Source organism: Scyliorhinus torazame, chromosome 6 (genome assembly GCF_047496885.1).
Source record: "Scyliorhinus torazame isolate Kashiwa2021f chromosome 6, sScyTor2.1, whole genome shotgun sequence".
NCBI lineage: Eukaryota > Metazoa > Chordata > Chondrichthyes > Carcharhiniformes > Scyliorhinidae > Scyliorhinus > Scyliorhinus torazame.
This window is the reverse complement of record NC_092712.1, coordinates 195,609,416-195,636,472: the sequence shown is the minus strand read 5'-3', so window position 1 is coordinate 195,636,472 and position 27,057 is coordinate 195,609,416. Positions and strand designations below refer to the sequence as shown.

The window sequence follows — 27,057 nt, the reverse complement described above, 5'->3', positions numbered from 1 at the left end:
GGAGGTGGCGGTATTCAGGATTGCGAACCCCCCCCCCCCCCCCCCCCAAAACCCGGAGTCGGAGATGGATTCTGTTGTGTTGGCGGGACACAGAGCTGCTGAAGGTAGGGGTATGGGTGAGTGACCTGGTTGAATTCCTACGGTTGGAGAAGGTCAAGTTCACTTTGTGGGGTCAGAGGAGGAGTTCACCCGATGGTGGAAACCGTGCATTGATTTCTTCCAGGTGAATTGAGGGGTCAGCAGGGGCGGGATCATGTCTGCAGTATAATGTTTCTAAATATTTCTGTGTGCCCCACTGGACCACCTTTCGGAAATGTCTATATTTAGTCTCAATTTAGCGGCTTTGTTACTTGGGAGGAAAGTAAAATGATCCAGATCTTCAGAAACATTTACTGCTACTGAGGGCTGCATTGGATGTTCGAGGGAGCTGATTTAAAAAAAACATTTGAATGCTGGAACCAAGAACTTCGATACTTTAGCAGTGCCATTGTGACAATTTATCGACTCCTCGCTTCTTTGGGTGAAGTTGGAAGGTGGGCATTCTCCGATGAGGAGGATTAGCAGTACTGGTGGTGCGAGAGGTGGGCAATGTTGAGGCTGCAGGGGTGGGTGCAGGTGATGAACAATGTTGGGCAGGGATGAGCAGTGTTGGGAGGAGGGATGTGGGGAGGGGGCGAGTAGCATTGGGGACACCAGAGAGGAAGATGAGCATTGGCGAGCAGAGTCGGGGTGCAGAGGGAGGTGGTGAGCATTAGCGAGCAGTGTCGGGATCGATGGCAGGAACCAAATAAAGACTCTGTCAGACCTCAAGGAGTCTCTCGTCCGTTCATGATGTAAAAGGGTGGTTGGCTTCATTGGAATAGCGTTTCGCCATGAGTCCTCCCCATTTGTTCATTCTTGAACCCAAGCTGGACAAGAAGGTCGAAAGGCTCCAGCATAAAGTTAAGGAGCAGTTCCCCAGTTTAAGATGTATCTTTTAAGCACGTTGATTTCCCAATACATTATGCTGAATAATGGAGTAAAAAGATGTGAAACCGCTGCTTATTAATGAAGTTGTTTTTTCAGACTATGAGCACATTTGGTTTGTATCCTATACTGATCAGTCAAAATGCACGTAATTATTTACCCACAAGGTGTGCAATTTTTTCCTTTTGCAACGATTCTAAAACACTGCAGTATTTGTAGATTAGCTGAAATCCCGGGTTGCTGTAGATTATCCAAAATCTCGGGTTCGTACTTATAACCATCTCTGCAATGGCTGATGGGCCATTCGGAAGAATATGCCGTGGTGTTGCCACATTCTCTGATGTGAGGACCGTGGCAGAATGTTGCCATTACAGGAATGGTTCAGAATTTGCTCTGGTCATGGTTGAAGCTCCACTCGGTTCTTTTGTTTATTTTATTTCATTTAAATCAGAGAATAATTGAACCGCAATCCATAGTGCATGAGATGAGCAATTCCTAGTCAGTTTTGTTGTTTTGAAAAATGTTGCTCAGGACGTCGGCATGGGATTTTAATGTCCCATTAGAAAAGGCTGATGTAACCTCTGTTTAGATTCTAAAAGAAAATACCTTTTGACAGTGCCACACATCTTAAGTACTGTATTGGATTGGCAGCTTAAATGAGCTGCTCCAGACTATCGTGACCCTCTATCTACCAATGAACTAACTGACACCTGAAGGTTGCATATTAAATTATTCATATTCAAGATTTAAAAATATATCTAAGTTGCAGGCCAATTTTAGATGTATTTGACAGCTGGGTTCTTTTGTGGAATGCCTCCTTTTCCATGAATGCATTCAAATGGTTTTTGATTGTATGCTAATTTTTATCTGTATAAAGCAATGTATACGATGACTTGCATCTCGATGGTGGGGGAAAAAATAGATTTGCAACTAAAGTTTCCTGGTAGCAAACGAGCAGGTTACTGATGGTCTGTTTTGAGCAGAATTGCGATGAAACCTGAACTGTATTAGATGCTCCACAACAGGATGTAATAATAATCATCTTTATTAGTGTCACTAGTAGGCTTACATTAACACTGCAATGAAATTATTGTGACAAGCCCCTGCTCGTCACATTCCGGCACCTGTTCGGGTACACAGAGGGAGAATTCAGAATGTCCAATTCACCGAACAGCATGTCTTTCAGGACTTGTGGGAGGAAACCGGAGCACCCGGAGGAAACCCACGCAGACACAGGGAGAACATGCAGACACCGCACCGACAGTGACCCAAGTGGGAATTGAACCTGGGACCCTGCTGCTGGGAAGCAACAGTGCTAACCACTGTTACCGTGCCGCCCTGTGACTGTATATATGGAGCATAAATGACAATCCAAGGCCCTTCTGTGTCAAAAGCTCTCCCGTTGATAGTCTTTTCATTTTTGGTAAATGAAATGGACATTAATTTTATATTGTAGTTTTAACTTGCTTTTTACTTTGAATTCAGACATTGCCTGAGACTTCTATATCCAGCTATGCTTCAAGTTTAAAAGGCAAGAAATCCTTGGTTTCGGAATTATACACAGTCATCTGTGAGCCACATAGTGAGGTAAGAATAAAAACAAGTCAAAAGTGGCTCAATTTTGTATCAAAAGTCTGCTTAATTCTTCAAATACCTAGAATAATCTTTATTAGTGTCACAAGTAGGCTTACATTAACACTGCAATGAAGTTACTGTAAAAATCCCCTCGTCGTCACACTCCGGCGCCTGTTCAGGTACACTGAGGGAGAATTCAGTCATATCTGTGTACCAGGTTTCCTGCCATATACTGTCCCTTTTAGGATCTTCCTTGAAATCCACATTGTGCGCTGTCACAGTGGTTAGCACTGCTGCCTCACGGTGCCAGGGACCTGGGTTCAATTCCAGCCTTGGTTGACTGCTTGTGCAGAGTTTGCGTGTTCTCTCCGTGTCTGCGTGGGTTTCCTCCTGGTGCTCCGGTTTCCCCCCCCCACAGTCCAAAGATGTGCAGATTAGGTGGATTGGCCATGTTAAAATTGCCCTTCGTGTCCAAAGGTGTGTAGGTTATGGGATTGGGCGACGGCCTAGGTAGGGTGCTCTTTCAGAGCGTTGGTGCAGACTCGATGGGCCAAATGGCCTCTTTTAGGAATTCTATGTTTCCATCTTTGATCAAGCTTCTTGTCACCGTTATTACTCTTTGCTCTTTTGGATTGACATTTATTATTTCTCATGTGTCTCTGTTGCGTCTTTTAGATGGTTTATCTAACATTAAAGCAGAGCAACTTCACTCCACTGCTGAACCTCTTTTTTTAATTCATTGACGGCATGTGGGTGTCGCTGGTTAGGCCAGCATTTATTGCCCATCCCTAGTTGCCCTTGTGGTGGTGGTGAGTTGCCTTCTTGAACCGCTGCAGTCTTCAGGTGCAGGTGCACCCACAATGCTGTTAGGGAGGGAGTTCCAGGATTTTGTCCCAACGACAGCGAAGGAACAGTGATATATTTCCAAGTCAGAGTGGTGATTGACTTAGAGGGGAAGCTCCAGGTGGTGGGGTTCCTGTCATGATATCCACATTAACATACCATGATGCAATCACATACACACACTGATGGACAGGTAGTTGGACCAACCAACACACACACAACATCGCAGCCAATCACCAGTGGGAGCACACGCACTATAAAACAGGGAACACCACGGTTCCCGCTCAAGCTACCAGGCGATAGCTCAGAGCACAGAGCTCACAGCGTGCCTCTCAGATATACACCATGTGCTGGGTGCCTCACTAAGATAGTGCTGGGGCTGGGTCCACAGGTTAGCTGGTGAAGTACGAACCACAGCCAGAAGTTAATAGTTATTATTGTACAAAATAATAAAACAGAGTTGTACCATCTACAACCGTGTTGGTTCGTTTGTGTATCGGAACACCCAATACGACATGATACCAGGACAGGAAACTCGCCAGCGACTGTGAGACCTACCTGCACCTCTTCAGAAACCCGCCATACTGCGCCATGGAAACCATCAGCCCGCCGCAGCCGCTCCGGATCGCTGGAAATCTTGGCGTCAACTGGAAGCTGTTTAAACAGCGCTTCCAACTCTTCCTAGAAGCCACAGACAGGGAGAATGCATCGGACACCAGGAAGATCGGCCTGCTCTCCACAGCGGGGCAACACGCCATCCACATCTAAAACTCCCTGGCATTCGGAAGGCAAGGACAAGACGAAATACAAGACGGTCCTTCTAAAATTTGAGGAACACTTCAGCGTGGAAGTTAATGAGAGCTTCGAGAAGTGCCAGTTCCAGCAGCGCCTGCAGGGTAAGGATGAGCCTTTTCAATCTTTTTTGACACACCTCCGTATCCTCGCGCAGTCCTGCGGCTATGAGGCCACCTCCGACTCCATGATTCGGGATCAGATAGTTTTTGGGGTCACCTTGGACACCCTATGCCAGCAGCTCCTCAAAATGAAGCGCCTCACCCTAGCCACCGCCATGGAGACCTGCGTCCTTCACAAAAACGCGACCAGCTGGTACTCCCAAATCCAGGCGGCCGAATCGGCACAGCAGGGGTCCTACGAGGCCGAGCGGGTCCAGTCGATCGAGTTCCTCCCGGCCCGCGGCCCGGACGAGGGCGGACATTTTGCACGCTTTCCGAGCCCTCCTGCGCTTGTACGCGCCAAAAGAGGGGACGTCGACGCACAGGGACGGGATGTGCAGGCGTGCTCTACGCAGGACCGCACCGCGCATGCGCGGTGGCGCAACAAACTCCATGCCGTCACGACGTGCGGCAACTGTGGATCCGCACACTTAAAGCGGCAATGTCCGGCCATAGTGCGACAATGCCTCCGCTGTGGCAGGATGGCCACTACGCTGCCTGCTGTCGAGCAGCTCAACCTGCCAACTCTCCGCAATTCCGCCAGCCTCGCATGGCGTGCGGGCCATTCAGCCCCCATACACTGAGTCATACCCTGACGACATGCAGACCGGGGATACCGACGACCGGGAACCCTTCCGCGTTGCGGTAATAAACAAGAACCGGATGTCCCCAAGTCGAACCCACCAGCCGATGCCGGTGCACAACATTGATCCGGGCGATGAATGGTGTGCCACCCTAACGGTCAACCGTTCACATTCCGCTTGGACACTGGTGCCTCCGCCAATCTCCTTGCATGGTCAGCCTTCCACACCTTGAAGGTTAAACCACCGATTCTGCCATCCAACTGTCAGCTGGTTGATTATAACGGAAATGTTATCCCGGCCATGGGGTCCTGCCAGCTCGAGGTTACACACGATTCATACACAGCCACACTGTCTTTTGAGATAGTTGGATCCTTGAAGGACTCTGTTAGGCGCATAGGCGTGCAAGATCCTCCACCTCGTTCAGCGGGTACACACTCTGTCTCCAGAAGGCACGTCCGATTTCCCGGATGCAGACTTTAGGGCGCAGCTCCACTCATTCCTCGCCCACAACCAGGAAGTTTTCGAGGGCATGAGCACACTGCCCTACACATACCGAATACGGCTCAAACCGGACGCCACCCCGGTCATTCACGCACCTCGTAGAGTCCCAGCACCACTCGAGGACCGCCTCAAGCAGCAGCTGCAGGACTAAGGAATGCTTTCCCGGGTCACGGAGCCAACGCCATGGTGTGCGTTCCGGTGAGCTCCGGATCTGCATCGACCCGAAAGACTTGAACAACAACATCATGAGGGAACACTACCCCATACCCAAAAGGGAAGAAATCACGAGCGAAATGGCCCGGGCGAAAATATTCACCAAGCTTGATGCCTCAAAAGGTTTTTGGCAGATTCAACTGGATCAGTCCAGCAGGAAGCTGTGCACTTTCAAATTCCCTTTGGCAGATACTGCTACAATGGGATGCCGTTTGGCATCATCTCTGCATCCGAGGTGTTCCATCGCATCATGGAACAGATGATGGAGGGCATCGAAGGGGTACGCGTCTATGTTGACGACGTTATCATTTGGTCCACCACACCACAGGAGCACATCAGTCGTCTCCAGCGTGTCTTTGCATGGATACGAGATCAGGGCCTGCGCCTCAAACGAGCCAAGTGCTCTTTTGGCCAGACTGAGCTAAAGTCTCTGGAGGACCATATATCCCGGTCAGGGGTGTGGCTGGACGCCGTCAAAGTGGCAGCCATCGCAGCCATGCCGCAGCCGGCAGACAAGAAGGCAGCGTTACGCTTTCTCGGGCTGGTCAACTTCCTGGGGAAGTTTATTCCCAACCTTGCCTCGCACACAACGGCTCTTCACCACCTGGTCAAGAAGACAACGGAATTCCAGTGGCAGCCTGCACACCAGAAGGAATTGGAGGAGCTCAAGATTAAGCTCACCACCGCCCCGGTATTGGCGTTCTTCGACACCACTCGGGACACAAAGATCTCGACTGATGCCAGCCAGTCCAGCATTGGGGCGGTACTCCTGCAACGGGACGACACTATCATGGGCCCCGGTCGCCGATGCCTCGCGGGCCATGACCCCCACAGAACAGCGCTATGCGCAGATTGAAAAGGAGTGCCTAGGTTTGTTTTTTCATAGAATTTACAGTGCAGAAGGAGGCCACTCGGCCCATCGAGTCTGCACTGGCTCTTGGAAAGAGCACCCTACCCAAGGTCAACACCTCCACCCTATCCCCATAACCCAGTAACCCCACCCAACACTAAGGGCAATTTTGGACACTAAGGGCAATTTATCATGGCCAATCCACCTAACCTGCACATCTTTGGACTGTGGGAGGAAACCGGAGCACCCGGAGGAAACCCACGCGCACACGGGGAGGATGTGCAGACTCAGACAGTGACCCAAGCCGGAATCGAACCTGGGACCCTGGAGCTGTGAAGCAATTGTGCTAACCACTATGCTACCGTGCTGCCCCACATTGACCGGCATCGACAAATTCCACGATTATGTGTATGGTCTTCTGCAGTTCACTGTGGCGACCGACCATCGCCCCCATGTCGGCATCATTCAGAAGGACTTCAACGATATGACCCCTCGTCTCCAGCGCATTCTGCTCCAGCTCTGGAGGTACGACTTCCAACTTGTCTACACCCCGGGAAGGGACCTCATCATCGCGGATGCTCTGTCCAGGGCAGTGCACACGCCACCCAAATCGGAGGGGTTAGTTTGTCAGGTCGACGCACAAGTAGCCTTCACATCGGCCAATCTGCCGGCTACTGGATTGGATTGGATTGGATTTGTTTATTGTCACGTGTACCGAGGTACAGTGAAAAGTATATTTCTGCGAGCAGCTCAACCGATCATTAAGTACATGAGAAGAAAAGGGAATAAAAGAAAATACATAATCGGGCAACACAACATATACAATGTAACTACATAAGCACTGGCATCAAGAGGGTCATTTAGGAGTCTGGTGACAGTGGGGAAGAAGCTGTTTTTGAGTCTGTTCGTGCATGTTCTCAGACTTCTGTATCTCCTGCCCGATGGAAGAAGTTGGAAGAGTGAGTAAGCCGGGTGGGAGGGATCTTTGATTATACTGACGCACGTCTGGCTCACATTCGCCGTGAGACTGTGGCTGACCCCCTTCTACAGCGTGTAATGCACCACAGGACGGAAGGGTGGCGCAAGGGGCAGTGCCCACAATTCTACCATGTCCGGGACGACTTGGCCGTCATTGATGGTGTCCTCCTAAAGTTGGACCGGATTGTGATCCCACACAGCATGCACCGGCTCGTCCTCAAACAATTGCACGAAGGCCATCTCGGGGTTGAAAAGTGCAGGCGGAGGGCCCGAGAAGCTGTGTACTGGCCGGGCATCAGCGACGACATCGCCAACATGGTGCTCAACTGCCCCACCTGCCAAAGGTTTCAGCCGGCGCAACCCTCTGAGACACTTCAGTCCCATGAGTTGGTCACGTCCCCCTGGGCAAAGGTGGGTGTGGACCTCTTTCATGTGATCGGCAGGGATTACTTCATTATAATTGACTATTTTTCTAATTATCCGGAGGTCATACGTCAGCTGTCATCCGAGCATGAAAATAAACCTTCGCTCGCCATGGAATTCCGCTCACCATCATGTCTGACAACGGGCCCTGTTTTGCGAGCCAAGAATGGTCTTCTTTTGCCGCTTCCTACAACTTCACACACGTGACGTCCAGCCCTTTGCATCCCCAGTCAAATGGCAAGGCGGAAAAGGGCGTCCATATCGTGAAGTGGCTCCTCTGCAAGGCAGCTGATGCCGGATCTGACTTCTGTTTAGCCCTGCTGGCCTATCGCTCGGCCCCACTGTCCATGGGCCTCTCACCAGCCCAGCTGTTGATGGGTCGCACCCTCAGGACCACTGTGCCGTCCATTCATGTTCCTGAACCCGACCATGCTCCAGTACTGAAAAGGATGCAACAGCAGCGTGCTCAGCAGAAGGTGGCAAATGACGCTCGGGCAACTGATCTTCCTGCCCTGGCGCCTGGAGACTACGTCCGCATACACCTACCGGAGGGTGGCTGGTCGGCAACCACCGAGGTTCTCCGTCCGTTCCTGCTTCGCATGCCTGATGGCTCCATTCACCGGTGTAATCGGCGAGCCCTTCGGCTGCTTCCGCGCTCGCTACGAGATCATGCACCGGTGCCACGCCCTCCTGTTGTCCCTGATGTCGATTTTGTTGAGCTTCCTGCCACTCTGCCTATTCCTCTCTTGCCCATGGCCAGGCCCATTCCTCAGCCGGTGGATCCTGACCCACCCTTGAGGCGGTCAACCCGAATTCGTTGCCCACATGATAGACTGGACTTATGAGCCTGTCAGCACATTGGACTCACTGAATTGTTTTACAGTACTGTTAACGTGTTTCTTGTCATTCCAGAAGTTCTCTCTCGTTGTTTGCTGATTGCACTTGTTTTGTTATTGGTACAACCTCGATGCTCTGTTACACCTGACACCTTCCTCTGTATATAGTTTAGCCTCATGTACATGTTGTAAATATTGCACACATACTCAGATGCACTCAGTACACGCCAATATTTATTAGCATGTAGGCACATATCCTTGTGAAAAGGGGGGATGTCATGATATCCACATTAACATATCATGGTGCAATCACACACATACACTGATGGACAGGTAGTTGGACCAACCAACACACACACAACATCGCAGCCAATCACCAGTGGGAGCACACGCACTATAAAACAGGGAACACCACGGTTCCCGCTCAAGCTACCAGGAGATAGCTCCGAGCACAGAGCTCACAGCGTGCCTCTCAGACATACACCATGTGCTGTGTGCCTCACAAAGATAGTGCAAAGGCTGGGTCCACAGGTTAGCTGGTGAAGTACGAACCACAGCCAGAAGTTAATAGTTATTATTGAACAGAACAATAAAACAGAGTTGTACCATCTACAACCGTGTTGGTTCATTTGTGTATCGGAACACCCAACACGACAGTTCCCACGTATCTGCTGCTCTTGTCCTGGATGGGAGTGGTCGTGGGTTTGGAAGGTGCTGACTAAGGAACCTTGGTGAGTTACTGCAATGCATCTTGTAGATGGCACACATGGCTGCCACTGTTCGTCGGTGGTGGAGTGTTTGAATGTTTGTGGAAGGAGGAGCAATCAAGCGGCTGCTTATACTGGATGGTGTCAAGCTTCTTGAGTGTTGTTGGACCTGCGCTCATCCAGACAAGTGGAGAGTATTCCATTACACTCCTGACATGTGACTTGTAGATGGTTGGCAGGCTTTGGGGGGTCAGGAGGTGAGATACTCGCTGTAGGCTTCCTAGCCTTTGGCCTGCCTTGGTAGCCACAGTATTAATGTGGCTAGTCCAGTTCAGTTTCTGATCAATGGTAACTCCCAGGATGTTGATAGTGCGGTATTCAGCGATGGTAATGCCATTGAATGTCAAAGGGCAATAGTTCGATCCTCTCCTGTAGGAGATGGCCATTGGCTGGCAATTGTGTGGCATGAATGTAACTTGCCACTTGCCAGCCCAAGCCTGGATATTGTCCAGGTTTTGCTGCATTTGGACATGGACTACTTCATTATCTGAGGAGTCGCGAATGGTGCTGATCCACATTTCTGATCTTATGATGGAAGGGAGGTCATTGATGAAGCAGCTGAAGATGGTTGGGCCCAGGACACTACCCTGAGGAACTCCTACCGTGATGTCCTGCAGCTGAGTTGCTGGACCTCTAACCATCACAATCATCTTCCTTTGTGCCAGGTATGACTCCAACCAGCGGAGAGTTTTCTCCCTGATTCCCTTTGACTCCAGTTTAGCTAGGACTCCTTGATGCCATACTCTGTCAAATGCTGCCTTGATGTCAAGGGAAAGGGTAGTTAGTGACTCTCGCCTCACCTCTGGCATTGAGCTCTTTTGTCTATGTTTGAACCATGGCTGTAATAAGGTCAGGATTACTAGTCCAGTGACAATACTACGACATCACCGCCTCCAAGGCAAAGGACCTCAGACTGTAATTTTGGTCTCTTTAGTGTCAGCTCTTCCCTGTTCTCTATTTCCATTGTTTCTATCACCGACACAATGTGCCTGTGCTTCACAATTCCATGTTGGTTCTCATTTCTGTACAGTTTTCTCTGTGCATATTTTGGGTATCGCTCCATATCAGATTAAGATGCTGCTTTTTGTCTTCCCTAGTCCCTCTTGGTTCTCCTTCTGTCTTGACTTTTTGTTGGGCCACCTTTCTTTTCAGCTGACACATACAATACCTCAACTCATCACTATTTCTCTGTCTTACTATTATGTTTTTGGCTGGATTTCGTTCCTCTTTTGCATGCTACTTGGTGACACGATATCAGCTTCCACATGTTGATAGCATCCACTTGTCTTGTTGACTGTGCCTCTGCTATCATACTGTTGGTCCAAGATCCAACCTTTAAGCTGTAATTTCTTTGAACATTGGGAAGACCCAAGCCATGCCCAGAAAGTTTGCATCTTTGCCACCAATTCCATCCCATTTCCCTTTCGCTATCTCTGGTCGAACCAGACTGATAGCACTTGAGCCCTTCTCCTCTTCTGTTGCAAGACTGCTGACTGCCACCTCCAAACATTATCTGCCTCCATCCCTGCCACAGCTCATCTGCTGTATTTATCCATGTTTTGTTGTCACTCACAGACTGGTTGGCCTCATCCTCCACATTCTGTAAACCTCAGCTCGTCTGAAATCTGCTGCTCATATCCTTACTGCAACAAATCCTGCTAATTCAGTACTTTTGTTTTTGCTAATTGACTTGCTAGTCCTCCAGTGCCTTCATCTCCTCCTTTGAGACCATCCTTAACACTGATCTCTTTGACCAAGATTCTGGTCATACTTTCTAATATTCCCTCTTTGCATCACCACCATTATGTCTGATTATGTCTCTGAAATGCTTTGGAATATTCTTCTATGTTAACCATGCTGTGTCCATGCAAATTGTTGGTTCTTTACCACTAGAATGTTTTTTTTTTCTTCAGTTATTAAACTTTTTATTCCAACCCCAGAATCTGAAGGATGGAGTCAACCATAGTTAGTGAGCTCATGGCCAGGCATTTTCCTCATTCTTTCATTACCATCTAGACAGGGAATCACCCCAGGCTCAATGAGGAGTGCAGGCGATCATGCAAGGAGCAGCACCAAGCATACATTCATCTGCAATATCATCCTGGCGATGTTATCACACAGGCCTACTTGTATGTCAAACAGCATAAGCAGCAAGTGATAGACATAGCCAAGTGATTCCACAACCAAATGATCAGATTGAAGCTCTGCAGTCCTGCCACATGTTGGTGGACAATTGAACAGCTTACTGGATGAGAAGGCTCCACAAATGTCCTCCATGAGGCAAGCCCAGCACATCAGTGCAAAAGATGAGTCTGAAGCATTTGCAACTGCCTTCAGCCAGAAATATCATGTTCCATCTCCCTCATCATGAGGTCCTCAGCATCACAGATGCTGGTCTCTGCAGTTAAACCAAATTTTCTGAAGACATCAGATACTGTAAAGGCATGGACCTGGACAACATTCCAGCAATAGTGCTGAAGACTTGTGCTCCAGAACTAGCTGTGCCCCAAATCAAGCTACTCCAGTGTAGCCAGAACATTAGCATCTTCCCAGCAATGTGGAAAATTGCCCAGGTATGTCCACAAAGCAGAACAAATTCAATCCGGCTTATCGGCCGACCCTCAATCTTCAGCAAAATGGTGGATGATGTTGTAAACAGGGCTTTCATGCAGCACCTCAACAGCAATAACCTGCTTACTGATGCTTAGTTTGGGTTCTGCCAGGGCCATTTGGCTCCTGATCTCATTGAACATAAGAACTAGGAACAGGAGTAGGCCATCTGGCCCCTCGAGACTGCTCCGCAATTTAATGAGATCATGGCTGATCTTTGTGGACTCAGCTCCACTCTCCGGCCCGTACACCATATCCCCGAATCCCTTTATTCTTTAGAAAGGTACCTATCTTTTTCTTAAAAACGTTTAAAGAAGGAGTCTCAACTGCTTCACTTGGCAAGGAATTCCAGAGATTCACAACCCTTTGGGTGAAGATGTTCCTCCTAAACTCGGTCTTAAATCTACTTCCCCTTATTTTGAGGCTATACCCCCTAGTTCTGCTTTCCCTGACCAGTGGAAACAACCTTGCCGCATCTATCCTATCTATTCCCTTCATAATTTTATATGTTTCAATAAGATCCCCGCGCATCCTTCTAAACTCCAATGAGTACAGTCCCAGTCTACTCAACCTCTCGTCATAATCTAATCCCCTCAACTCTGGGATCAACCTAGTGAATCTCCTCTGCACTCCCTCCAGTGCCAATATGTCCTTTCTCAGGTAAGGAGACCAAAACTGAACACAATACTCCAGATGCGGCCTCACCAACACCCTATACAATTGCAGCATAACCTCCCTAGTCTTGAACTCCATCCCTCTAGCAATGAAAAACAAAACTCGATTAGCCTTCTTAATCACCTGTTGCACCTGCACACCAACTTTTTGCGACTCGTGCACCAGCACACCCAGGTCCCTCTGCACAGCAGCATGTTTTAACATCTTACCGTTTAAATAATAATCCATTCTGCTGTTATTCCTCCCCAAATGGATAGCCTCACACTTGGCAACATTGAATTCCATCTGCCAGACCCTAGCCCATTCACCTAACCTATCCAAATCCTTCTGCAGACTTCCGGTATCCTCTGCACTTTTTGCTTTACCACTCATCTTAGTGTCGTCTGCAAACTTTGCCACATTGCACTTGGTCCCCAACTCCAAATCATCTATGTAAATTGTGAACAACTGCGGGCCCAACACTGATCCTTGAGGGACCCCACTAGTTACAGGTTGCCAACCAGAGAAACACCCATTTATCCCCACTCTCTGCTTTCTGTTAGTTAACCAATCCTCTACCCATGCTCCCACTTTACTCTCAATGCCATGCATCTTTAGTTTATGCAGCAACCTTTTGTGTGGCACCTTGTCAAAAGCTTTCTGGAAATCCAGATATAGCACATCCATTGGCTCCCCGTTATCTACTGCACTGGTGACGTCCTCAAAAAATTCTACCAAATTAGTCAGACACGACCTATCCTTTGTGAACCCATGCTGCGTCTGCCCAATGGGACAATTTCCCTCCAGGTGCCCCGCTATTGAAGTCTTGAACCGAACATAGGCAAAAAGAGCTGAATTCCAGATGTGAGGTGAGAATGACTGCCCTTGATGTCAAGGCAGCATTTGTTAAAGTGTGGCATCGAGGAACCCAAGTAAAATTGAAGTCCGTAGGAATAGGGGGGAGAAAACTTTTACAAGTCATAACTAGCACAAAGGCAGATGTTTGTGGTCAATTACCTCTACTTGACACATTACTTAAGGAGTTCCTTAGGGCCATCTCTTAGGCACAACCATCTTCAGCTGCTTCACCAATGACAATCCCTCTACCATATGACCAGAAGTGGGATGTTTGCTGATTATTGCCCAGTGTGCAGGACCATTTGCTGCAACTCGATCCTAAAGCAATCATTGTCCATGCAGCAAGACCTGGACAACATTCGGACTTGGGCTGAAAAGCTACAAGTAATATTCATGCTGCACAATTGACAGGCAATATAATTTCCTGTTAACATTGAACAACATTCCCATTGGTGAATTCCCTACCATCAACATCTTGGGCTTACCGTTGACCAGAAGCCTGGATGAATGTTGCAGATATTTTATTTCAAACACACAGTTGCATTCACAAACCATAATCAACTTGCAACAGGTAGCTCTAACAACTCTCTAGAAGCTCTACATAACCCCTTCGCCCACCACCAACATAGTAACAGCAGTGTGTACCATCGACAAGATGACTGCAGCAACTTGCCAAGCTTGCTGCAACATCATTTTCCAAAGCCATGACCTCTCAAACCTAGAAGGACAATGGCAGCAATCTCATGAGAACACAACCATTTGCAAGTTCCCGTCCAAGCCACACACCATCCTGACTTGGAACCATATTTATCACTCTTCTTTTCCTGCCGCTGGGTCCAAAGCCTATAATTCCTTTTCTAGCAGTATAGTGGGTGGTCCTCCACTAGATGGACTGCAGCAATTCAAGAAGGCACTCATCACCACCACTTTGAGGGCAATTAAGGATGGGTAACAAATGTTGCATTTGCCAATGATGTGCTTATCCAGTGTATAATACAAAGTTCCACACGAGTATATTGCATCTAAACCATTTGAGTCTAAATCAAACCGGATGCAGAAAGCAATTCTAGATATTCTCCCAAAAATGGCTCATTCCCATTTCAGGCACTTGACTACTTCCCTTGGAATGGACAAATATCTTGAAATGCGCGTCCCAAGTGTACAGCTCTTCACATTTAAATAAGTTTAATCTAATGAAATGAAAATCGCTTATTGTCACAAGTAGGCTTCAAATGAAGTTACTGTGAAAAGCCCCTAAGTCGCCACATTCCGGCGCCTGTTCGAGGAGGCTGGTACGGGAATTGAACCGTGCTGCTGGCCTTGTTCTGCTTTACAAGCCAGCTGTTCAGCCCACTGTGCTAAACCAGCCCCTGTTGGCTAGCGTTGCTATTTTCTCAAGCAATGGAAATTTTAGCAGTGGGATGTTTTGCAGCACATTTGAGAAAAATGAATAAAGTAAGTCTAAGAACCACCTTTTGTTTTTGTGGTGATGCCAAATTTGTTAATAATACCTTCACTGAGACTACACCAACTGCTCTATAATAAAGGGGGCTTTCAGAATAGGCCTCTTAACAGCTTCCTCCAGTTAGGAATGCTAGGGTTATGGAAGATTAATGTCAGCTGTGGAGTTTGTGGATTTTTAAAAACGGTTGATGCTCTTCTAATTTTTATGACATCCTCCTTCATAATGTTTGTAGAATTGTATTGACTTTTCTGGAAACGTTTCCATATCTTTCAACTTTAGTTGCTGGAGCCAGTTTGCCACCAGTTATTTGAATTTTATCGCAGTGGTGAGGTTGCGCTGAAGCGATTCACATTACAGTATCTCCCTGAACTTGTATGGAGTTACCTTTCCGTCATGGCAACAAGAGAGATACACAGTAGTGGTTGCATTGAGGCACTCCTCTTGGGCATCTACAATTTGGTATGTAATACTAAATATTTTGCCGTAAAATTTGGTTATGCAATTTTCAGACCACAGAGTACAGCAAAAGTAATTTCAACTTTATTTAGACATTTGGATGCATCGTCCTTTGTATTCTGTTTGACAGGATACAACTTCATATTTTTGTCTGTATAATGCAGTGGCCACTTTTTTTTTTGTTTAAGAAATACTTGATGGCTTTCGGACTTTGTGAAAAGATGTTGCACAATTGCAAGTTCACTATCTAAATTCAATGCAATCCAAGATTGGAAATAAATGATATAAATGCAAAAGATAATTGCTATCCAAGGAAGAATTTTCATTCAAAGTAAAATACTGCAGATGCTGGAGATTTGAAGTAAAAACAAAGTGCTGGAAAAACTCAGGTCTGGCAGCAACTGGGGAGAGAAATGAAGTTAATGTTTCAAGTCCGATATGATTTGTTCAAAAGAATAATCATATTGGGCTCTCAACATCAACCCTGTTTCTCTTTCCTCAGATGCTGCCAGGTCTAGGTTTTCCCTTTGTTTGCATTAAAAGCATTTACATTAAATTATTTTCAAGGAGGGGGCAAATCATTCTGCTTCTGTACAGTTATCAAGTACCTTCTGATAGTGAATGTGGCTCGAATTATAGATCAATCTTTACACGTAGACATTTCTGTCACAAGTCCAAATTGATGATCTCACAGAACAGAAATTTGTAGGCAATAATTAATGGACAAAAAATTGTGGGCATGTACATCCAATTCCACATCAGTATTGTCTTTGTAAAATTGTCATTTATGTGTTTTAAAAAAAAAATGTAACTAGTTCATGTGTGAACCTGTGTATTTCAATATGCAGATGGTATATATCATAGGATTTTAAACTGAAATGGCTCAAATTGGTTATTTCTACACTCGCTCGGTGGAATAAATCAGCACTCCTGGGTTATGATAACAAATGCTGTAGCTTCCTGGTACTGAAATAAAATTTGTTGTGCAAAGTTTGTACTTAATATTGTTTATTGCAATATGGACACCGTTATTATGGTGTAAATGACCACAAAGTGTATGGGCAAGAGATATGCCACAGGTTGTAATCACCAAAAATTGCTTGCTAATTGCCCTTGACCTCATGAAAATAAGAGCTCGCCAAGAAATTGCTGCATTTGTGCTGGTAAAATGAACTAAACTTGCTGCAGAAAGTGCATCTTAACAAAAACAACTGGATGCTGCAAATCTGAAATAAAAACAGAAAATGGAGCAAAATAAAGGAAAAAAATGATAGGGCTTTGGAGTGGGGTGGGGGGGGGGGTTACGGGGGGAGAAACAGGGGAATGGGATGAGCAGAGATTCCCTAGTGCTGGTGCAGACACAAAGGACAAAATTGCCACTTTCAATGCTTTCACCATTCTATGATTCAGCATGTCTGGCAGCATCTGTGGAAAGATGAACAGAGTTAATTTAGCTTGTTGGCCGTTTGTCAGAACCAGAGTCCCAGCGTTTTCTGTTTTTATCTCGAAGCAAATGGTTTGTTTATTTACTTGTTTGTTTAAACACTAATTTTAAGGTTATTATGATTTTCCAGGATATTGTGGATAAAGACGGATGTAGTAAAGTTCAATCTTTTACGATCCCATCTCTTTCAAAACCTTCTGTGTATCATGAGGTAAGAGACCTATTTTAGTGTATTCTAAATACTTTTAAAGTTTGTTGATAAATCGCACGCATTTTATTACTTTAAGGCACTCAGCATTTGTTTGAGATTATTGCAACATAAAGATGAAAGTGCTTTTAATTTTAATACTGGAGGAGTTTTTAGCATTTAAATAGGAGCTCTTTGATTTGAGGAAATTGCTTTTGCAGTTTAAAATGCCTTTCATGTAATATTATGCAATGCAAATGTATCCTGTTGCTGTATGAATGAATGCTCTTTTTCAGCCATCCATTTCTTCTGGGGTTCATTGTAAAGTAGGGGAGGAATTGGAATAAATATATCTTCAAACGCAGTGGCTTGAAGTATTAAATTCACCCCAGAGTGTCGCATGGAGTGTTATAATTTGTTGACCTCTCTGGAGAGGGGCTGGTTTAGCACCGGGCTTTTAAAGCAGACCCAGGCAGGCCAGCAGCATGGTTCAATTCCCATACCAGCCTCCCCGAACAGGTGCCGGAATGTGGCGACTAGGGGCTTTTCACAGTAACTTCATTTGAAGCCTACTTGTGACAAGTGATTTTCATTTCATTTCATTTCATTTTCATTTCAAATGCCAGTCAAGGTTCTCTTCCTGGATGCTACCAGGCTGTTGTGAAAACACAAATGGCTAGACATAGGGAGGGTAGAATATGGTTGGAGGTTAAAAGGGTGAATGTTGCTGTGGTTAGGGGCAAAAGCATCCAAAATATTCATTTTGGATGTCTGCAGCTTGCTGGTTGATGTGGCCTAATACCAATAGTCTGTGTGCCTCTGGCCTGTCCACTCCAACACACCACAGATCACTCCCTGCACCCATGGCATGTTCAAATTTGTAGATCTAGTGATATTAACTTAAATGTGTCCAATTACTTTTAAAACTAAGCTTTTCCTTACAACCTATATACTCCTTTTTAATATCACATTAATAATCTATCAAATGTTCTTTAATCTTCTTAATTGCTCTAATTAATCTTTAATTACTTTGACTGATGTCTCAAAGCTTTTTCAAAAATCAATCAGGATTATAATCATTACCCTTGTGAAGTCTTCATTTTTATAGAACTCAAAAGATTTGGGTATACTTGTTCTCCATGACTTTTCTGTTGCTAAAATGTATTTTTTATCAATCTGTCCTTGTGTACTTTATTGGCCTCTTCCTATTTTCTAGATGAAGTTAAATGATTTTGTTGTCAACCACTTTCTGAAACAAATTCTTTGAATTTTTACATTTGTTGCATGTATAAGCTGCCTATGCTGATCAATTTGTACAAGAGAGCAGTGAAACTGTTGATTTTTGGACAAAACGGAGTGTGCTTTGTTTAGCTAATATTAGTGCTTTGTGTGGCACTTTGTGTAAGAATACTCAATTGAGATTAGTGTTCACTCTACCTGGGTACGTCAAATGAAGTTGGGCAAATCTCTATTTGCTTGATGTGTCACAAATATTTAATTTCATATTTGAAACAGAAACTCCAAATGGAGTCTTCAAAAGTTGAATTTTAGGTAAAGTTTTAAGAAAATGTCAAGTTACATCGCTAGGACTAAATTTTGAATTCCAAATTAACCTAAACATCTGTAATGGCATGATAATGTGAGCAGTAATAATATAATAATCTTTATTGTCACAAGTAAGCTTACATTAACATTTCAATGAAATTACTGTGAAAATCCCTTGGTCACCATATTCCGGCGCCTATTTGGGTACACGGGGAGAATTCAGAATGTCCAAATTACCCAACAGCACATCTTTTGGGACTTGTGGGAGGAAACCGGAGCATGTGGAGGAAACCCACGCAGACACGAGGAGAACGTGCAGACTCCGCACAGACAATGACCCAAGCTGGGAATTGAACCTGGGACCCTGGAGCTGTGAAACAACAGTGCTAACCACTGTAGGGCATTTGAAATAAGTAATTTTATTAGTTCTCTAGGAGGTGGTTTTACAATACAGCTTTTCAGTTTTCCTTCTCCACAGCATTGTGACTGTGATCGCGATCTCATTAACTGGGCTCAAATGTGTATCCTGCCATTCTATGGCACAATATAACATGCTGCATTGTGCACGCTACCATACAACAGTTATTTTTCAAAATATTATGCAGTAGAATTATCTTCCCCCATTTTCATATTGTGCTTTTGATGTATATTTTGTTTATTAACCTCTTCAAATGATGCTTTAGCCTTCTAGTTTTGGTTCTATGGCACTTACAGAAGGCGCTTTATCTCGACATGGCTTGACTAGAGTTGTATATACGGGACCTTATTGTCAAAGGGAAACCTTTACAGCACAAAACAGGTAACGTTTTCAAACATTTGCAGTCTCATTAAAGTAACTTGAGGAACTAACAGTAACACCGGAATCAATGTATTATAGTTTTAAAATGTGATTATAAAAATTGAAGTTTTAAATAAAATCTTGTTTGCCACTATTTCAAGAGAACATATAAACATTTTTTTTCTTAAAGCTGATATGTGAACCAAGTAATGAGATCATATTGACTGTTGAATGTGTTGGGTTGAGGTGAATGTCACAACTTGGGTATAGGATTTTATTGTTTCATCACTGTCTCTTTTTTCTCCTGTAGTAGGTAAAGTATTAAATAGAATAACCTTGTTTATTTGTGTTGACTGAATTAATGCGTAGATTGCAGACTGGTTTTGCTTTCACCGTACTATCTGATCTTGAGTGTGATTTCCTCTTTTTGATGTCCAAAGTACTTTTTTGGAAATAGATTAACTATACCAATGAGACTGGGCATACGATTTGTCCATGTAAAATAATTGATTCTGTAACGCAAGTTAAATTGTTTTTGTTAATTTTTAAATATTAGCATGAAGCTATGAAAACTGCTTTAGGCATGGGATTAATGCAAAATTGTAAATTTGCATTTATGTTTTGTGATGCCCTTAATTTCGATTAAATTTCTTTTACTTATTAAACAGGTTTGAAGTGTTGACATTTCTATTTCTCTGTTACAACGCATCCATAATCTACATGCCTCCCCCTTCTCTACGATCTCTGTGCCATACATGCTCCAGGTGAGATTCAGAGAATTTGTGACGAATGGAGCACTTGGGGGATATTTGGTTCTTAATATTCAGGCAATTGAAGGGTTATAAGCTGGACTAATAGTGTTTGACTGCAGTGGTCACGTTTTAAAAAGGATTCTGTTTTACAAGCCCTGGGAGCTTATAGGAGCCAGAAGGTGAAATTGACCAGAGGAATTCATTTCAGTCTGGGCTAATGCACTGTGGTTTGACTGGAGAAAGTCTCTGGGGAGTTAACGTGCTTTCAGCCGGGAGAGTTGATTTGTTTTTTCAGCGTGGGGAGATGATGTCATTGCTGGGTGAAGCTAAGGGATTTGTAGATTTTGAGCAGATTTGGAGAGGTGTTGAAGTCTGATCTGTCTTGAGTCCACTTATCTGTGCCTGCAATATCTCCCTGACTTCCCCAAGCCCCGCACATCTTTCTCGGATTTCTAATCTTCCAATCATTCCTGAGTCTTGTCTGTGCCATTAATCCTCTGCTGATGTATCCCTGTCATTTCTTCACTCCCACATCTCTTTTTTTTTTTTTTTTTTTACAATTTCTGTGATCATCCTGGGTCCTTCAAGCTACACTCTACTCCCTGCCACTCATTCCCTGGCGACCTCAATGTCAAACTACACTAGACTAGGCTTCACCAGGGCTGCAGCCTTTTCTATAATATGCCCTGTCTGGCAGGGAGCCAAGCCTGCAATTAAGGCTGCCTGCCAGACAGGGAACTTGTTTAGCTTTGGGGAATAAAACTCAACACACTGGTGTTGAAAATACCTGACAATGGGAAAGGCACAGACTTCCAAGCTTCCTGATTATACCTCCTGTTGAAGATCCTCCACTTCCATAAGCAACCAGCCAAAACGTCTGGAATAGATGACGTCAAAGTTTATAAAAAATAAGCTATAATATCTCATCTTGGTATTACACAATTACTAAACAAACTAACATATGGTCCAATTCAATAGCCCTGAGAACCAAAGGGCTTGGCTGCCAGCCACAAGGTTGTAGATTTGAATCACTGCTCAGATTGAGGACCACACTCAACTGCTCTCACTACATTGAATTTGCAGCACAGAAATAAGCTATTGGCCCAGTAGGTGTGTTTGCCTCACACAAGTTTCCTCTGCCTCTTTGCTTCATCTCTCACTTTTGACACCTCCCTATTCCTTTTGCTCCTGTCTTTAGCTAGATTGCCCTTAACTGCACCTGTACTATTCATCTCACCAACTCCATGTGGGAGTGACTGCTCATTTTCACCACTCTAGAAATCTCTACTGGATTTATTCATGACTATCTTGCGCTCCGAGTCCCTGGTTTTGCATTCTTCACCAATGGAAACATCTGCCATATCAAACCCTTTTATAATTTTATATAGCTGCATCAAGTCACCTCTGCCTTGTTAAGAGAAAGTAGCCTCCGTCTGAACAGTCTCGTTATCCTCTCCGTTCTGGTATCTTGTGCAATTTTTCATTTGCTCCAGAGCTTCGTATTATTTTTGCAAAATGGAAACTAGATTTGTGTATAGCACTCCATAGTGTGGACTGATGAAGGTTCTGTATATTTAACATCTCTGCATTTTTTTTATTGCACCCCAGTGTTTTGTTTGTGGTCTTCATCGTTTTGTTAACCTATATTGGTATGTTGCGATAATTTGGTAATTGATTTTGGCATGACTCAAGACCCCCTTGTGCTTCCACCCCATTTAAACTCTAATTTTGCAACGAGTACATTAAAAAAAATTATTTTGTGAGATGTAGATGTCGCTGGCTCGGCCAGCATTTATTGCCCATCCCTAATTGTCATTGAGAAAGTGGTGGTGAGCTGCCTCTTGGTAGTGCTGTTGGGGAAAGAGTTCGAGGATTTTCACCCAGAGACAGTGAAGGAATGGTGATATATTTCCAAGTCAGGGTGGTTTGACTTGAAGGGAAACTTCCAGGTGATGGTTTTCCCAGGCATCTGCTGCCCTTGTCCTTCTTGGTGGTTAGAGGTTGGAAGGTACTGTTGAAGGAGCCTTGCTGATTGCAGCTACAATCTTTGTAGCTGGTAAACACTGCTGCCTCTGCATCGGTAGTAGATTCTGAAGATGGTGAAGGGCTGCTAATCAAGCAGGCTGCTTTGTCCTGAATAGTGTCAAGCTACGAGTGTTACGGCAGCTGCACTCATCCAGGCAAATGGAGTGTATTCCATCACTCCTGACATTTGCCTTGTGGATGAGGGGTAGGCTTTGGGGAGTCAACAGGTGGAACCCTGCAGAATTCCTGGCCTCTGACCTGTTCTTGTAGACTCCTAATTCCTCTTGCTGAAGTGCACTACCTTGCATGTATTCTTGAGTTTGCCATTTCCATATCCTTTCTGTATGTGTTGTTGATGTCCAGTTATATTTAATTGTCGAGCTCCTCATTGTTAACTATACCCCTTAATTTGGTGAAATCATAAATTTTGATGTTGTATAGCAGGGCTTTACAAATTGAGGATTGCTGCCTGCGAGAGGGTCAGGGAGCGCTTGGTCAGAGCTTTCCCGATCGCGGGAGAAGCGGCGCACTTTTAAGAATGCCAGCCATGACTGGCCTTTTAAAAATGACCAATGGGAGTCTTCCTGCCAGAAGTGGTGGCAGAGAACAGGTCACACCTGGCAAATAAACTGTGCCCTGTACGTCCATGCTTCCGTTGCAAAATCATGGAGAGAGATTCTCCATTTTGTAGCTGCCAGCAAGCGAGCAACAGGACTGTGAAGAGCTGAAGGTGGGTCATTTGTAATATGGAAGAGAGCGCTAGAAACACAAACATGCCAGGGTCTCACAACTGAATCTACTGGAGAGAGCTGCTCAAGAGAGTCCATGGCAGGACAAAGCATTGCTGGAGGGAGCTGAATACAGAGCTCCAGGGCCTCTAAGAAGAAACTGAAATCATGATCAAAACACTATAAAGAAGATTCCTTGAAGTATGGGCTTTGTTAATTTTGCCAGTGCAAATCAGGATGAAAAGCTCATATATATTATGTGCATGAAAGTTAGATGCTAACTATATCTTAGGTTGCAGACATCTTTTCAATTCTAAAAGAACGGCTTCAAATTGCAAGGGAAGTGTGCTGATTTCCTTCGTCACTGTGAAGAAATAGATGCTTTCCAAAAGTCATTGAATGGTGGCACAGTGGTTAGCACTGCTGCCTCACAGCGCCAGGGACCCAGGTTCAATTCCGCCTTAGGGGACTGGCTGTGTGGAGATTGCTGTTCTTCCCGTGCCTGCGTGGGTTTCCTCCGGGTGATCTGGTTTCCTCCCACTGTTCACAGATGTGCAGGTTAGATGGATTGTCCATGTTAAATCGCCCCTCGGTGTCCAATAGGTTAGGCTGGGGTGCTCTTTCGAAGGGGTGGTGTAGACTCGATGGACCGAATGGCATCCTGCAATGTAGAGATTTTATGAAAGTTTGCCAAGTGTGGGTAGAAAGCCAAATGTACCACAAGTTCCTTAGTGCTACGACACATCAAATAAAAAAATGTTAGACTTGTAAGTCGCGTCTGGCTGCGTTGATCAACAGTTTTTTGTTGTTCCTTCAGAAGAGTAGTTTAAGATTTTGACTGAGAAGATGTGGGTTAAAAGTCCTTTTGAATTTGAGACTCCAGAGTCAATTATTAACTTACAGCTGACTCCAAATGAAGAGACTAAACTGCACCTCGCCTGTGACAGCACATTAAAAACATGCCAAACATCGATGAGGCTTTCGTCATTCTGGAGTAGCATCTCCCAGGGATATCCAGTGCTGAGTAAAATGAGCATTTTGTTGCTTTTACCCTTCAATGAATGTGCGAAGTTGGATTTTCCATCCTCACCAAGATGAAGACAACGTAATGGAACTGGCTCAACTCTTGCACCTGATAGGTCCATTACCCCCCTCCTGTAAACCTGATTGGAATGAGATCATGAGGACCAAGCAGATTCACCTGTCGTATGAAAGGTAAACAAAAGTGGTGGGTCGCAAAGGTCGGCCGATTGGTTAAAATTCGTGCGCGGGGGGGGGGCAAATGTATGAAAAACACTGTTGTATAGAGCTCTCTGACGTGGGGTGACTCTGCATTACTCTAAAAGCTATAAATTATTGATCTGAAGGTGTGTTTATAATCTTAAAATTTTCCAGGTTTTGGAAAGCTGCAAATGTAACTCCACTATTTGATAAAGGAGGGAGACAAAAATAGGAAACTATAGGCCAGTTAGTCTTAACATCAGTCATTGGAAAAAGTGCTGATATCGATTAAGGAGATAGTAGCAGGACATTTAGAAAATCATGGATCAGGAAGAGTCACCATGGTTTGTGAAAGGGAACAGTGTTTGCCAAATTTATTGTCGAGTCCTTTGAGGATGTAACCAGCAGGATGGATAAAGGGGAACCAGTAGATGTTGGATTTGCAAAAGGCATTCAGAAAGGTGAACGGTTGCTGCATAAAACAAGAACTCGTGATTTTGGGAAGATATATTAGCATGGATGACGGATTGGCTAACAGAAAATCATATAAGAACATGGAGGTTATGATGGAGCTGTATAACACACTCATTAGGCCACAGCTAGAGTACTGTGTGCCGTCCTGGTCACCACACTGTAGGAATGACGTCATTGCACTAGAAAGGGTGCAGAGGAGATTCACTGGGCTGTTGCCCGGGATGGGACATTTCGGCTACGAAGACAGGCTGAGTTTGTTTTGCTCGGTGCAGAGAAGGATGAGGGCGAGATCTGACGGAGGTGTACAAAATTATGAAGGACATAGGGTAGATTGGAAGAAAATTTTCCCCTTAGTAGAGAGGTCAATAACCAGGGAGCATAGATTTAAGGTAAGGGACAGAAGATTGAGGGGATTTGAAGAAAATCTGAAACTCGCTGCGTGAAAAGCTGGTGGAGGTGGGAACCGTCGCAACATTAAGAAGCATTTAGATCTGCACTTGAAACGCCAACACATACATGGCTACTGGCCGTCCAAGTGCTGGAAAGTGTGATTAGAATAGATAGGTGCTTGATGGCTGGCACAGACACAATGGGCCGAAGGGCCTCTTTCTGTGTAAAACACTTGAGTGCAATTTTCTCATATGGTGGATCACGCGAGAAAAACTGTGTAACTTGCTGGCTTTGCCGATGCCTTTCCTCACCTTATTTAGCAGCACTGAATGGTAGTCAGGCCTAAACATGCCAGCAGAGCCGGGATTCTGAAATCCGGAGTGCCTTTTTTTTTTAAAAGACCCGACAAAGATTAGACCCAACAAAGATCAGATCCCACTCGCAGGCATCTGGCCACTCCAGCATACAACAGTGTTTTTCAAACTCTTTCCCCTCCATTTTTACCAACTGGCTGACCTTTGTGACCCACCATTCTCGTTTACCTTTCATACGACAGGTGAATCTGCTTAGTCCTTACAATCTCACTCCAATCCGGTTTACAGGAGGAGAGGGCAGTGGACCTATCCGGTGTAAGAGTTGAGCCAGTTCCATTGTGCTGTCTTCATCTTTGTGAGGATAGAAAATCCAACTTCGCACATTGATTGAAGGGATCATTGGGCTAATTCCTGTGATAAATGCTTTGTCTTTTGAAGAAAGATTGGGTCCAAATTGATTGGAGGTTAGAAGAATGAGATGTGATCATCTAACATTCTGAGGCGACATGCTAGGGTCAATACTGAAGATGTTTCTTTGGGGGAAATCCAAAACTAGAGGCATTGCTTAAAATAAGGGTCTTCCATTTCGGGCAGCGGTGAGGGTGCATTTATTTTCTGAGGGTCGAAAGTCTTTGAAATTCTCATGCCCAGTGAACAGTGGAGGCTGGGTCATGAGAACATAAGAACTAGGAGCAGGAGTAGGCCACCTGGCCCTTCGAGCCTGCTCCGCCATTCAATGAGATCATGGCTGATCTTTTGTGGACGCTCTACCCGCACACCATGTGGTAGTCTGTAGAGTTATTACGGTACCTGGTAATGCTGGAACACCATTGGTAGATATTGTATGTTTCCTATTGGCCAAGCTGTATGGTAGCTCCGCCCTGCAAGGCGGGGAATAAGAGCTGGAACACCATTGGTAGATATTCTATGTTTCCTATTGGTCAAGCTGTATGGTAGCTCCGCCCTGCAAGGCGGGGTATAAGAGCCCGTGCCACCCCAGCAGCCTTCTTTCTGTACCTGAGCTGCTGGGGGAAACATCTAGCTTATTAAAGCCTTCAGTTGGACAACAACCTCGCTTTAGTGGTCATTGATCGTGCACCAATTTAATAAGCTAGATTTAAAAGGATGGAGCTCCGAATCAAGCCGGAGTGTCTGCAACTCAGCCCCCACGCGGTGAACTCAGCGGCAACCTTCAAGCACTGGCTGGCGTGTTTTAAAGGGTATCTCGGAACGGCCGAAAACACACCCATGGGAGAACAGAAATTGCAAGTCCTGCACTCGAAGATGAGCCTGGAAATTTACACCCTCATCGATGATGCAGGCGACTTCGATGCAGCAACGCAGCTGCTAAAAGGGCTTTATATTCGCCCAGTAAACCAGGTCTACGCCCGACATCTGCTAGCAATGAGGCGGCAAATCCCTGGGGAATCGCTGGACGAATTCTAACGTGCACTCCTGGTGTTGGGAAGAAACTGCAGCTGCCCGCAAGTTTCGGCGAGCAACCACACACAACTCTTGATCCGGGACGCTTTCGTGGCAGGTCGGCTGTCCTCCCAAATCCGCCAGCGGTTGCTGGAAAAGACACCCTCGGCCTCAAGGAGGCACGGGGGCCCTTGCAGGCTCCCTGGATGTGGCCTCCAGAAACGCCCGTGCTTACGTTCCCGCTG

The 27,057-nt window shown here is 45.3% G+C and overlaps 1 protein-coding gene across 9 annotated transcripts in view; it reads left to right on the top strand.

Annotated features, from left to right (window-relative positions):
* hycc1 (hyccin PI4KA lipid kinase complex subunit 1) overlaps nucleotides 1-27,057 on the top strand; it is a 158,687-nt gene that overhangs the window by 73,039 nt on the left and 58,591 nt on the right. For 5 of the 9 annotated variants that reach the window (XM_072509227.1, XM_072509223.1, XM_072509224.1 and 2 more), the window contains 5 exons: nucleotides 2,452-2,553; nucleotides 15,356-15,535; nucleotides 17,107-17,187; nucleotides 19,392-19,507; nucleotides 20,155-20,250. In XM_072509227.1, the coding sequence (XP_072365328.1) occupies nucleotides 15,470-15,535; nucleotides 17,107-17,187; nucleotides 19,392-19,507; nucleotides 20,155-20,250 (359 nt within the window). In that variant the 5' untranslated portion in view covers nucleotides 2,452-2,553; nucleotides 15,356-15,469. The remainder of the gene's footprint in view (nucleotides 1-2,451; nucleotides 2,554-15,355; nucleotides 15,536-17,106; nucleotides 17,188-19,391; nucleotides 19,508-20,154; nucleotides 20,251-27,057) is intronic. The other 4 variants (XM_072509228.1, XM_072509229.1, XM_072509230.1 and 1 more) reach the window with 2 other exon arrangements.